The 14614-nt window shown below is 43.9% G+C and overlaps 1 protein-coding gene across 1 annotated transcript in view; it reads right to left on the bottom strand.

Moving 5' to 3' along the window:
- Positions 1 to 14614, bottom strand: part of herc1 (HECT and RLD domain containing E3 ubiquitin protein ligase family member 1) — a 217215-nt gene that overhangs the window by 34920 nt on the left and 167681 nt on the right. Inside the window, 10 exon segments of the mRNA XM_045225293.1 lie at positions 82 to 207; positions 455 to 520; positions 2661 to 2960; positions 3259 to 3432; positions 10042 to 10143; positions 10455 to 10607; positions 10916 to 11036; positions 12564 to 12781; positions 13705 to 13835; positions 14128 to 14328. Of these exon segments, the coding sequence (XP_045081228.1) occupies positions 82 to 207; positions 455 to 520; positions 2661 to 2960; positions 3259 to 3432; positions 10042 to 10143; positions 10455 to 10607; positions 10916 to 11036; positions 12564 to 12781; positions 13705 to 13835; positions 14128 to 14328 (1592 nt within the window).

Raw genomic sequence — 14614 nt, 5'->3', positions numbered from 1 at the left:
TGTGTACCTGTTGTGTCTGAGAGAAGGAGGGTGGTAGTGTGTACCTGTTGTGCCTGAGAGAAGGAGGGTGGTAGTGTGTACCTGTTGTGCCTGAGAGAAGGAGGGTGCGGTGGTGGGCACCAGGATGTTTCTGCCAGCCTCTGCCAGCTGTCCATGTCTACCAGCTCCCCACAGAAACACGTCACACTTCCCTCCCAGGTGCCAGTCCTGGAGACAAGCAGCAGAAACATAGAGAGCTCATTGTCACAACAGGGTCCATCAACATCTAGCATACAGCACCAAACCAGCTTGGGATATCAGATTCAAATTCAACGTGTCTCTTGAAGTGCCTGAACGACAAAATGAAGTATACAACTTTGTTGTGTCAACATGTCATAGATTGGATCTAGAGATCTGAAACTAATTAAAAACATTAACACATAAAGCAGCAAACCCAAAACTGAAAAGGGCTTACCTCAGGTCTGGAGGTGGCCCAAGACATGATCTGTTCATCCATACCAGACACCCATTTACTGTTGTCCTGTACAGAGAAGAGAGTATTCATCTACAGAGACATCTTGGCATTGCTCCCCTCACAGAGCTCTTGTCTGACCCACCAGTTTGAATACGCTATTGGATACTTTGTCAAACCTTGACAGCTTCTAGCCCAAATGTTGGTTACATCTTAAAGAGACAAGGCAGTTTATAGCCCAAATGTTGGTTACAGCTTAAAGAGACAAGGCAGTTTACAGCCCAAATGTTGGTTACATTTTAAAGAGACAAGGCAGCTTCTAGCCCAAATGTTGGTTACATCTTAAAGAGACAAGGCAGTTTATAGTCCAAATGTTGGTTACATCTTAAAGAGACAAGGCAGCTTCTAGCCCAAATGTTGGTTACATCTTAAAGAGACAAGGCAGTTTATAGTCCAAATGTTGGTTACAGCTTAAAGAGACAAGGCAGTTTACAGCCCAAATGTTGGTTACATCTTAAAGAGACAAGGCAGCTTCTAACCCAAATGTTGGTTACATCTTAAAGAGACAAGGCAGTTTATAGTCCAAATGTTGGTTACAGCTTAAAGAAACAAGTCAGTTTACAGCCCAAATGTTGGTTACATTTTAAAGAGACAAGGCAGTTTATAGTCCAAATGTTGGTTACATCTTAAAGAGACAAGGCAGTTTATAGTCCAAATGTTGGTTACATCTTAAAGAGACAAGGCAGCTTCTAGCCCAAATGTTGGTTACATCTTAAAGAGACAAGGCAGTTTATAGTCCAAATGTTGGTTACAGCTTAAAGAGACAAGGCAGTTTACAGCCCAAATGTTGGTTACATTTTAAAGAGACAAGGCAGCTTCTAGCCCAAATGTTGGTTACATCTTAAAGAGACAAGGCAGTTTATAGTCCAAATGTTGGTTACAGCTTAAAGAGACAAGGCAGTTTATAGCCCAAATGTTGGTTACATCTTAAAGAAACAAGGCAGTTTATAGTCCAAATGTTGGTTATATCTTAAAGAAACAAGGCAGTTTATAGTCCAAATGTTGGTTACAGCTTAAAGAGACAAGGCAGTTTATAGCCCAAATGTTGGTTACATCTTAAAGAAACAAGGCAGTTTATAGTCCAAATGTTGGTTACATCTTAAAGAGACAAGGCAGTTTATAGTCCAAATGTTGGTTACAGCTTAAAGAGACAAGGCAGTTTATAGCCCAAATGTTGGTTACATCTTAAAGAAACAAGGCAGTTTATAGTCCAAATGTTGGTTATATCTTAAAGAAACAAGGCAGCTTCTAGCCCAAATGTTGGTTACATCTTAAAGAGTGACTGAATGCACCCGATTCCGCATGTGTTTTTCTGTTGCTACTTAAGAAAAAAACAGATTTCAGTCTTGTGGGTTGTGGTTCGATGTGGCAATTACTGATGTTTGCCCCCCCCCCATGAGACGCCATAGGAACAAAGACAGTAACACTTCCTCAAAATAGTCTAAGAAATGAATCTAATATAACTCAAGAAATCTGTAATTAATTTAGACGTTTTTGCGGAGGAGGTTTTAGTCGCGAATTTTACATCTGTCTAAGGTGTTTGGTGCAGTATTTCTCGAGTTTAAAAAAATGCGTGACGTGTTTTCGTACGTAACCAAAGTCCGATCCGCTGGACTGCTAGGCAGGTCTGCCTCCCCATGTGTTCTGCAATAGGATTGGATAGAGCGCAATCACCGCAGCTGTTCATTCCGTATTAGTGGGCATTGTGGAAATCAAAACCCAACCCTCCAGTAAGTCCTAGCCAACTCCTGTACTCAAATCTCTCTCTGTTTGGAAGATACTGACTCTATGACCAAAATTAACCTACTTGCACTTTTTTTGTAAATGTTGGTAGTTGAATAAATGTTTCTGACTAATATCGATGTCATAAATGATATGGTGGTCCTCTGTAGCTCAATTGGTAGAGCATGGCGCTTGTAACGCCAGGGTAGTGGGTTCGATCCCCGGGACCACCCATACGTAAAAATGTATGCACACATGACTGTAAGTCGCTTTGGATAAAAGCGTCTGCTAAATAGCATATTATTATTATTATATTATATTATTATTATTATTATTATATTATATTATATTATTATTATTATTATTATATTATATTATTATTATTATTATTATATGGCGTTTTCAATGAGAGAAGTTGAAACCTCACCATGAGCAGTGCCATCTCCTCCTTGGGCACAGGCTCCAGGTCGGGAACAGCAAAGGCCTCTGGGAATGTGTTGCCCCGAGCCAGGGCCTCCGCTGCCTTCACAGTGGTGGAGAAGCAGTCCAGCCAGGCCCACTCGCTGGGTGACCAGGTACAGGCTGCTGGCTCCAGGGGACAGAGGCGGAGGTGGGGGGCCACGGGAGGGGAACACAGCAGCAGGTCCAGGCGCAGTCCCACGGCCAGGGAGGCCAGGCACTGCATGTAGGGGCTGTGAACCAGCTGTTCTCCACACAACACATGGGGCTGGAGGAGGGGAGAGGGGAGAGGTACACATTTAGACTTGGGGTGTTATAACATATGTTATCGTAACTGCTAACTACGACTACCAACTACGGTGAGAAAAAATAAGATTCAAAAAGGAAGAAGGTAGCCTTCGACAGTTGTGATTGATTCACTTGGAATGAAACTGGGCTTTTATTTACTTTCAAATAACACACACACACACACACACACACACACACACACACACACACACACACACACACACACACACACACACACACACACACACACACACACACACACACACACACGCAGGTACCTTCTCGTATGCGTACTGCTCTTGCAGCATAACAGGCAGCCTCTCCAGAAAGGCCCTCATGCACGGAGCCATGTTCAATCCCACAACCCCCTGTTTCTTCAGCGCCGTCCGGCAGGTGGCTAGCACCTGGTGAGAGGACATGAAGTCTGTGGAGCAGTTCACCACCAACACATCCTGAGGATAAACACAACAAAATAACCATGAAAGTCAACCAAGAGTCAAATACAGTATCCTTTAGTCAGAGTGGAGTCAGTCCATACTGTAGTATCCTTTAGTCAGAGTGGAGTCAGTCCATACCGTAGTATCCTTTAGTCAGAGTGGAGTCAGTCCATACCGTAGTATCCTTTAGTCAGAGTGGAGTCAGTCCATACCGTAGTATCCTTTAGTCAGAGTGGAGTCAGTCCATACCGTAGTATCCTTTAGTCAGAGTGGAGTCAGTCCATACCGTAGTATCCTTTAGTCAGAGTGGAGTCAGTCCATACCGTAGTATCCTTTAGTCAGAGTGGAGTCAGTCCATACCGTAGTATCCTTTAGTCAGAGTGGAGTCAGTCCATACCGTAGTATCCTTTAGTCAGAGTGGAGTCAGTCCATACCGTAGTATCCTTTAGTCAGAGTGGAGTCAGTCCATACCGTAGTATCCTTTAGTCAGAGTGGAGTCAGTCCATACCGTAGTATCCTTTAGTCAGAGTGGAGTCAGTCCATACCGTAGTATCCTTTAGTCAGAGTGGAGTCAGTCCATACCGTAGTATCCTTTAGTCAGAGTGGAGTCAGTCCATACCGTAGTATCCTTTAGTCAGAGTGGAGTCAGTCCATACCGTAGTATCCTTTAGTCAGAGTGGAGTCAGTCCATACCGTAGTATCCTTTAGTCAGAGTGGAGTCAGTCCATACCGTAGTATCCTTTAGTCAGAGTGGAGTCAGTCCATACCGTAGTATCCTTTAGTCAGAGTGGAGTCAGTCCATACCGTAGTATCCTTTAGTCAGAGTGGAGTCAGTCCATACCGTAGCATCCTTTAGTCAGAGTGGAGTCAGTCCATACCGTAGTATCCTTTAGTCAGAGTGGAGTCAGTCCATACCGTAGTATCCTTTAGTCAGAGTGGAGTCAGTCCATACCGTAGTATCCTTTAGTCAGAGTGGAGTCAGTCCATACCGTAGTATCCTTTAGTCAGAGTGGAGTCAGTCCATACCGTAGTATCCTTTAGTCAGAGTGGAGTCAGTCCATACTGTAGTATCCTTTAGTCAGAGTGGAGTCAGTCCATACCGTAGTATCCTTTAGTCAGAGTGGAGTCAGTCCATACCGTAGTATCCTTTAGTCAGAGTGGAGTCAGTCCATACCGTAGTATCCTTTAGTCAGAGTGGAGTCAGTCCATACCGTAGCATCCTTTAGTCAGAGTGGAGTCAGTCCATACCGTAGTATCCTTTAGTCAGAGTGGAGTCAGTCCATAGCGTAGTATCCTTTAGTCAGAGTGGAGTCAGTCCATACCGTAGTATCCTTTAGTCAGAGTGGAGTCAGTCCATACTGTAGTATCCTTTAGTCAGAGTGGAGTCAGTCCATACCGTAGTATCCTTTAGTCAGAGTGGAGTCAGTCCATACCGTAGTATCCTTTAGTCAGAGTGGAGTCAGTCCATACCGTAGTATCCTTTAGTCAGAGTGGAGTCAGTCCATACCGTAGTATCCTTTAGTCAGAGTGGAGTCAGTCCATACCGCAGTATCCTTTAGTCAGAGTGGAGTCAGTCCATACCGTAGTATCCTTTAGTCAGAGTGGAGTCAGTCCATACTGTAGTATCCTTTAGTCAGAGTGGAGTCAGTCCATACCGTAGTATCCTTTAGTCAGAGTGGAGTCAGTCCATACTGTAGTATCCTTTAGTCAGAGTGGAGTCAGTCCATACCGCAGTATCCTTTAGTCAGAGTGGAGTCAGTCCATACCGTAGTATCCTTTAGTCAGAGTGGAGTCAGTCCATACCGTAGTATCCTTTAGTCAGAGTGGAGTCAGTCCATACCGCAGTATCCTTTAGTCAGAGTGGAGTCAGTCCATACCGTAGTATCCTTTAGTCAGAGTGGAGTCAGTCCATACCGTAGTATCCTTTAGTCAGAGTGGAGTCAGTCCATACTGTAGTATCCTTTAGTCACAGTGGAGTCAGTCCATACCGTAGTATCCTTTAGTCAGAGTGGAGTCAGTCCATACCGTAGTATCCTTTAGTCAGAGTGGAGTCAGTCCATACCGTAGTATCCTTTAGTCAGAGTGGAGTCAGTCCATACCGTAGTATCCTTTACTCAGAGTGGAGTCAGTCCATACCGTAGTATCCTTTAGTCAGAGTGGAGTCAGTCCATACTGCAGTATCCTTTAGTCAGAGTGGAGTCAGTCCATACTGTAGTATCCTTTACTCAGAGTGGAGTCAGTCCATACCGTAGTATCCTTTAGTCAGAGTGGAGTCAGTCCATACCGTAGTATCCTTTAGTCAGAGTGGAGTCAGTCCATACCGTAGTATCCTTTAGTCAGAGTGGAGTCAGTCCATACCGTAGTATCCTTTAGTCAGAGTGGAGTCAGTCCATACCGTAGTATCCTTTAGTCAGAGTGGAGTCAGTCCATACCGTAGTATCCTTTAGTCAGAGTGGAGTCAGTCCATACCGTAGTATCCTTTAGTCAGAGTGGAGTCAGTCCATACCGTAGTATCCTTTAGTCAGAGTGGAGTCAGTCCATACCGTAGTATCCTTTAGTCAGAGTGGAGTCAGTCCATACCGTAGTATCCTTTAGTCAGAGTGGAGTCAGTCCATACCGTAGTATCCTTTAGTCAGAGTGGAGTCAGTCCATACCGTAGTATCCTTTAGTCAGAGTGGAGTCATTCCATACCGTAGTATCCTTTAGTCAGAGTGGAGTCAGTCCATACCGTAGTATCCTTTAGTCAGAGTGGAGTCAGTCCATACCGTAGTATCCTTTAGTCAGAGTGGAGTCAGTCCATACCGTAGTATCCTTTAGTCAGAGTGGAGTCAGTCCATACCGTAGTATCCTTTAGTCAGAGTGGAGTCAGTCCATACCGTAGTATCCTTTAGTCAGAGTGGAGTCAGTCCATACCGTAGTATCCTTTAGTCAGAGTGGAGTCAGTCCATACCGTAGTATCCTTTAGTCAGAGTGGAGTCAGTCCATACCGTAGTATCCTTTAGTCAGAGTGGAGTCAGTCCATACCGTAGTATCCTTTAGTCAGAGTGGAGTCAGTCCATACCGTAGTATCCTTTAGTCAGAGTGGAGTCAGTCCATACCGTAGTATCCTTTAGTCAGAGTGGAGTCAGTCCATACCGTAGTATCCTTTAGTCAGAGTGGAGTCAGTCCATACCGTAGTATCCTTTAGTCAGAGTGGAGTCAGTCCATACCGTAGTATCCTTTAGTCAGAGTGGAGTCAGTCCATACCGTAGTATCCTTTAGTCAGAGTGGAGTCAGTCCATACCGTAGTATCCTTTAGTCAGAGTGGAGTCAGTCCATACCGTAGTATCCTTTAGTCAGAGTGGAGTCAGTCCATACCGTAGTATCCTTTAGTCAGAGTGGAGTCAGTCCATACCGTAGTATCCTTTAGTCAGAGTGGAGTCAGTCCATACCGTAGTATCCTTTAGTCAGAGTGGAGTCAGTCCATACCGTAATATCCTTTAGTCAGAGTGGAGTCAGTCCATACCGTAGTATCCTTTAGTCAGAGTGGAGTCAGTCCATTCCATAGTATCCTTTAGTCAGTGTGGAGTCAGTCCATACCGTAGTATCCTTTAGTCAGAGTGGAGTCAGTCCATACCGTAGTATCCTTTAGTCAGAGTGGAGTCAGTCCATACCGTAGTATCCTTTAGTCAGAGTGGAGTCAGTCCATACCGTAGTATCCTTTAGTCAGAGTGGAGTCAGTCCATACCGTAGTATCCTTTAGTCAGAGTGGAGTCAGTCCATACCGTAGTATCCTTTAGTCAGAGTGGAGTCAGTCCATACCGTAGTATCCTTTAGTCAGAGTGGAGTCAGTCCATACTGTAGTATCCTTTAGTCAGAGTGGAGTCAGTCCATACCGTAGTATCCTTTAGTCAGAGTGGAGTCAGTCCATACCGTAGTATCCTTTAGTCTGAGTGGAGTCAGTCCATACTGTAGTATCCTTTAGTCTGAGTGGAGTCAGTCCATACCGTAGTATCCTTTAGTCAGAGTGGAGTCAGTCCATACCGTAGTATCCTTTAGTCAGAGTGGAGTCAGTCCATACCGTAGTATCCTTTAGTCAGAGTGGAGTCAGTCCATACCGTAGTATCCTTTAGTCAGAGTGGAGTCAGTCCATACCGTAGTATCCTTTAGTCAGAGTGGAGTCAGTCCATACCGTAGTATCCTTTAGTCAGAGTGGAGTCAGTCCATACCGTAGTATCCTTTAGTCAGAGTGGAGTCAGTCCATACCGTAGTATCCTTTAGTCAGAGTGGAGTCAGTCCATACCGTAGTATCCTTTAGTCAGAGTGGAGTCAGTCCATACCGTAGTATCCTTTAGTCAGAGTGGAGTCAGTCCATACTGTAGTATCCTTTAGTCAGAGTGGAGTCAGTCCATACCGTAGTATCCTTTAGTCAGAGTGGAGTCAGTCCATACCGTAGTATCCTTTACTCAGAGTGGAGTCAGTCCATACCGTAGTATCCTTTAGTCAGAGTGGAGTCAGTCCATACCGTAGTATCCTTTAGTCAGAGTGGAGTCAGTCCATACCGTAGTATCCTTTAGTCAGAGTGGAGTCAGTCCATACCGTAGTATCCTTTAGTCAGAGTGGAGTCAGTCCATACCGTAGTATCCTTTAGTCAGAGTGGAGTCAGTCCATACCGTAGTATCCTTTAGTCAGAGTGGAGTCAGTCCATACCGTAGTATCCTTTAGTCAGAGTGGAGTCAGTCCATACCGTAGTATCCTTTAGTCAGAGTGGAGTCAGTCCATACCGTAGTATCCTTTAGTCAGAGTGGAGTCAGTCCATACCGTAGTATCCTTTAGTCAGAGTGGAGTCAGTCCATACCGTAGTATCCTTTAGTCAGAGTGGAGTCAGTCCATACCGTAGTATCCTTTAGTCAGAGTGGAGTCAGTCCATACCGTAGTATCCTTTAGTCAGAGTGGAGTCAGTCCATACTGTAGTATCCTTTAGTCAGAGTGGAGTCAGTCCATACCGTAGTATCCTTTAGTCAGAGTGGAGTCAGTCCATACTGTAGTATCCTTTAGTCAGAGTGGAGTCAGTCCATACCGTAGTATCCTTTAGTCAGAGTGGAGTCAGTCCATACCGTAGTATCCTTTAGTCAGAGTGGAGTCAGTCCATACCGTAGTATCCTTTAGTCAGAGTGGAGTCAGTCCATACCGTAGTATCCTTTAGTCAGAGTGGAGTCAGTCCATACCGTAGTATCCTTTAGTCAGAGTGGAGTCAGTCCGTACCGTAGTATCCTTTAGTCAGAGTGGAGTCAGTCCATACCGTAGTATCCTTTAGTCAGAGTGGAGTCAGTCCATACCGTAGTATCCTTTAGTCAGAGTGGAGTCAGTCCATACCGTAGTATCCTTTAGTCAGAGTGGAGTCAGTCCATACCGTAGTATCCTTTAGTCAGAGTGGAGTCAGTCCATACCGTAGTATCCTTTAGTCAGAGTGGAGTCAGTCCATACCGTAGTATCCTTTAGTCAGAGTGGAGTCAGTCCATACCGTAGTATCCTTTAGTCAGAGTGGAGTCAGTCCATACCGTAGTATCCTTTAGTCAGAGTGGAGTCAGTCCATACCGTAGTATCCTTTAGTCTGAGTGGAGTCAGTCCATACCGTAGTATCCTTTAGTCAGAGTGGAGTCAGTCCATACCGTAGTATCCTTTAGTCAGAGTGGAGTCAGTCCATACCGTAGTATCCTTTAGTCAGAGTGGAGTCAGTCCATACCGTAGTATCCTTTAGTCAGAGTGGAGTCAGTCCATACTGCAGTATCCTTTAGTCAGAGTGGAGTCAGTCCATACCGTAGTATCCTTTAGTCAGAGTGGAGTCAGTCCATACCGTAGTATCCTTTAGTCAGAGTGGAGTCAGTCCATACTGCAGTATCCTTTAGTCTGAGTGGAGTCAGTCCATACTGCAGTATCCTTTAGTCAGAGTGGAGTCAGTCCATACTGCAGTATCCTTTAGTCTGAGTGGAGTCAGTCCATACCGTAGTATCCTTTAGTCAGAGTGGAGTCAGTCCATACCGTAGTATCCTTTAGTCAGAGTGGAGTCAGTCCATACCGTAGTATCCTTTAGTCAGAGTGGAGTCAGTCCATACCGTAGTATCCTTTAGTCAGAGTGGAGTCAGTCCATACCGTAGTATCCTTTAGTCAGAGTGGAGTCAGTCCATACCGTAGTATCCTTTAGTCAGAGTGGAGTCAGTCCATACCGTAGTATCCTTTAGTCAGAGTGGAGTCAGTCCATACCGTAGTATCCTTTAGTCAGAGTGGAGTCAGTCCATACCGTAGTATCCTTTAGTCAGAGTGGAGTCAGTCCATACTGCAGTATCCTACATTGACTTTAGTCTACCCTCCACTATAGCAGTTCAGTACCAGCCCATCCTGACGATATGTAGAGACATATGAGACATTTAAGAACCATTACCCGTCAACCATAACCCTTCAACCATAACCCTTCAACCATAACCCTGGGGCAGGTAGCCTGGCGGGTAGGAGCGATGGGCCAGTAACCGAAAGGTTGCTGGGTCGAATCCCCGAGCTGACAAGGTAAAAATCTGTCATTCTGCCCGAGCAAGTTAACATAACAACGAACGGCCATCTAGTGAACTGATTCTGGTTCCACCTCACCTTTGACCTGTTGGAGCAGACGGCCACGCCCACATCTGGGATCCAGACTATGTTCTGGATGGCTCCTGACCCGGCTACTACTGTCTGGAGTACTGACCCGTCCTGTTACACACACAATGACCGTAGTGAAAAAGTATTCAGTGTTTTAAACAGGTTTTACAGGAAAGTGACCACACACAGCTAAAAGTGCTTATTTGAGCAACAGTCCATTAAGTTTGTCTAAACATTGTTCAAATAAGATCCAGGAAGTATACTGTTATTCTTTAAACCTCTAGAACAAACTCCTAGCACATGGTGAACACTGTTTCCTCTGTGTGTGTGTGTGTGTGTGTGTGTGTGTGTGTGTGTGTGTGTGTGTGTGTATCTGCATTGGTCTCTGCTTGCGTATCGTGTGTGTCCGTGTGTGTCCTCACCCGTAGGGACCAGATGTTCATGAGGCCTCCCACCCCTCCAGACACCAGAGCCAGGCCGTCTGGGCTGAAGGCTACTGTCCTGACGGGGGTGATATGACCCTTCAGCTGGAAGACATACACCGCCCCCTCACCACGCCTACTGGACCTCTGCTGCTGGGGCACGCACGTGCACGTGCACACACACACACACACACACACACACACACACACACACACACACCACGCAATTGGGTGAGGAGGAAAATATTAGCTTTTGAAAAGCTGTACCTGACACAACTGATCAAATCTGGATACAGTTTAGAATTTTTACCGATTAAACACTTAGGGGTAGAAGTTTCCTCCCCCTAACCACAGATCTAGTCTAATCCAATTCCAAACTTCTCCATTAGTAGGGCTAAACAATATCTGACCCTGAACCAGTGGTCAGGAAGACACTTCTACCTACTACCGAGTTATCGTACCTTGCGTTTGGCTTTGGGTTCGTTATCCCTCCAGCCCTCAGAGCCAGAAGAGGTGGATTCTGGGAAGGCAGAGGCGTCTTGAGGCACAGTCCAGACTGACACCAGTCCGTTTTGGCAACACCTGGAATAACAAACGCAACCTCCTGTTAAATAGTGCTCTTACAAATGTGTGTGTTTGTATTACTATACCTGTGGGGACATTGGGAGACCTTGTGAAAGCAGAGTCTAAGAAAATGTAGATATCCACACTTTCTTTTCAATTCGATTCTATTTTTATTCCTCTTTCTGGAAAAACAGAGTGTCCTCGCATTCAAGCAGTACCAGATTAGAACTGAGGAGCGAGAAGGTTAGCCTTGTGGAAGTATCCGAGTGTCAGTTATCCACACTGGTACAGAGACTGTTTAACCTGACCACAGAGCGCTGAACGCAACAAGGTCAGGGATATAACACTGATTATGAATGGTTGTGGGCTGACAGTCTGATTAAACACAGCACTACTGCACATTTCTACTGTCTGTCTGTCTGCCTGACCTGGCTAAGTGGACTGGCTGACTAAGTGGGAGTCGAATTCAGCATAGTACAGTCCACTAAAGACATCTATAGTCCACTAAAGACATCTATAGTCCACTAAAGACATCTATAGTCCACTAAAGACATCTATAGTCCACTAAAGACATATATAGTCCACTAAAGACATCTATAGTCCACTAAAGAAATATATAGTCCACTAAAGACATCTATAGTCCACTAAATACATCTATAGTCCACTAAAGACCTCTATAGTCCACTAAAGAAATATATAGTCCACTAAAGACATCTATAGTCCACTAAATACATCTATAGTCCACTAAAGACCTCTATAGTCCACTAAAGACATCTATAGTCCAATAAAGACAGCTATAGTCCACTAAAGACATCTATAGTCCACTAAAGACATCTATAGTCCACTAAAGACATCTATAGTCCACTAAAGACATCTATAGTCCACTATAGTCCACTAAATACATATATAGTCCACCAAAGACATATATAGTCCACTACAGTCCACTAAATACATCTATAGTCCACTAAAGACATCTATAGTCCACTAAAGACATCTATAGTCCACTAAATACATCTATAGTCCACTAAAGATATATATATATATATATATATAGTCCACTAAAGACATCTATAGTCCACTAAAGACATCTATAGTCCACTAAAGACATATATAGTCCACTAAAGATATATATAGTCCACTAAAGACATCTATAGTCCACTAAATACATCTATAGTCCACTAAATACATCTATAGTCCACTAAAGACATCTTAGTCCACTAAAGACATATATAGTCCACTAAAGACATCTATAGTCCACTAAATACATCTATAGTCCACTAAATACATCTATAGTCCACTAAAGACATCTATAGTCCACTAAATACATCTATAGTCCACTAAAGATATATATATATAGTCCACTAAAGACATCTATAGTCCACTAAATACATATATAGTCCACTAAATACATCTATAGTCCACTAAAGACATCTTAGTCCACTAAAGACATATATAGTCCACTACAGTCCAGTTCAGTTCCGTACTTGACTAAAACGTAATTAATGAATACCAATACAGTCCAGTCCGGTTGAATACTCTACGTACGTGGCCAGCATGTTGAGAGGTCTGGCTCCGTGTCCAGCCAGGCCACACCAGGCCACTCCATTGACCTGGGCAGGGTGGGTTAGGATCTGTAGACACTTCCAGGCTGCTCCAGGGCTGGACCCGGACCCAGGGCTGGACCATAGCTTCACCACCTCCTCTTTGGCACAGGTCAACAGCATCTGACCACTAGGATCCCACTTCATACTGGTGATGGACTCCTGGGAGAGACACACATCATCATAATAACATCATCATCATCATCATAATAATAGCATTCATACTACTACTAATAATAATACTATAAATAATCATAATAACAATACTACTACTAATACAAATAATAATCATAATACTAATAATCATAATAACAATAATCATTAATACTACTAATAATACTACTAATAATAATATTAATACAAATAATAATTATAATCATAATAACAATAATAATCAATAATACTACTACTACTAATAATAATCATAATACAAATCAATAGCATTTGTAGAGCGCTTTTCATTTACAGACAGAAAACCCACAGCTCTTTACATTGTGAGGAACCATTAAAAGAACCAGGTTTTAATAATAAAACATGAAGATATCTAGTGACCTAGTACTATACGAGATACACAGGAGGGGGACAGAGACTAAACACATGAAGATATCTAGTGACCTAGTACTATACGAGATACACTGGAGGGGACAGAGACTAAAAACATGAAGATATCTAGTGACCTAGTACTATACGAGATACACAGGAGGGGACAGACACTAAAAACATGAAGATATCTAGTGACCTAGTACTATACGAGATACACAGGAGGGGGACAGAGACTAAAAACTTTAACCTAAGGTATAGGACCATCAATAGACGATGTGTTAGTTTCTATGTGGTGTTTTGTCCCAGCGGTGTGTCTACGCTACAGAGCAAAGCACTCTGACACTGGGCCAGAAAGTCTAGGTTCTAATAAATGTATGGACTTATGGACTTTTCACTCACGTTGATTCCTACAACAATGAAAGTCAGGAAAGATTAATGGATAGAGAAATTCTCTACAACTAACAAGCATCTATCTGCTCCTAGGAAACTTTGGAATACTTTGTCTTGCTGTGTACATCATGTTATATAGAGATAGTGTTGACCTTATGGGCATCTATGACCACGATGGCTCCTTTCTCCAGAGGCTCTTTGGTCCCAATCAGCAGCTTCCCGTCAGCGTAGCCCACAGCGAACGGCCTGTCCTCGCTGTACCAGGCTATGTTCATCACAGCCACTGCAACAGAAAAACAAACAAGTTCAGGTCATGGAATACCTACATAATGTTGTCGTCATGCACACAAAATATATCAAAACGGTCAAACATCTGATCAGGATAGTCACAAATGAAGATGATTTCAGATCAGTGTCTGATCAAACATCTGATCAGGATAGTCACAAATGAAGATGATTTCAGATCAGCGTATTGCCTTGAAGTAAAAGCATACGATCAACAACACAAGAGACACACACTTCTCACGTTTATGTGAAAACTGGGGACATGCCAATCCACCCTCCAGACTACATACCATCTTTCCTGTAGCAGTGCTCCAGCTCAGTGCGGTGCATGGTGCAGGCGTCATGGACCTCTATCAGGCCCAGGGATCCATCCATACGTCCCACCAGCAGCACATCTTTGGGTTCCCCACACCACAGGGACACGGCCTCCCCCTCCGGCCAGGCCAGAGCTGACACCCAGTGGGGCTGCACGTCCAGCAGACCCTTACCACCTGGTGGAGGGGGTCAGAGTGGAAGGGTTAAAAAGGTCAGATAGATTCTAATATAAAACCATTAACATCTGAACTCAGGCATTTGGCTGACTGACAATTACAATTTAGCAGACAGTCTTATTCAGAGTGGCTTACAGTGCATTTAACTACGGTGGGTTAAAACAACCACATCTATGGTAGACTAGGCAATATAACATCCATGACACTGGGGGGCGACTTCCTGCATGAAGTAATAAACATTGTCTGAATGACCCAACTGGGTGTCTATTACCAAAGACATGCCTCC

The sequence above is a fragment of the Coregonus clupeaformis genome, chromosome 15 (genome assembly GCF_020615455.1).
Source record: "Coregonus clupeaformis isolate EN_2021a chromosome 15, ASM2061545v1, whole genome shotgun sequence".
Lineage (NCBI taxonomy): Eukaryota > Metazoa > Chordata > Actinopteri > Salmoniformes > Salmonidae > Coregonus > Coregonus clupeaformis.
This window is presented reverse-complemented; position numbering and strand designations above follow the sequence as displayed.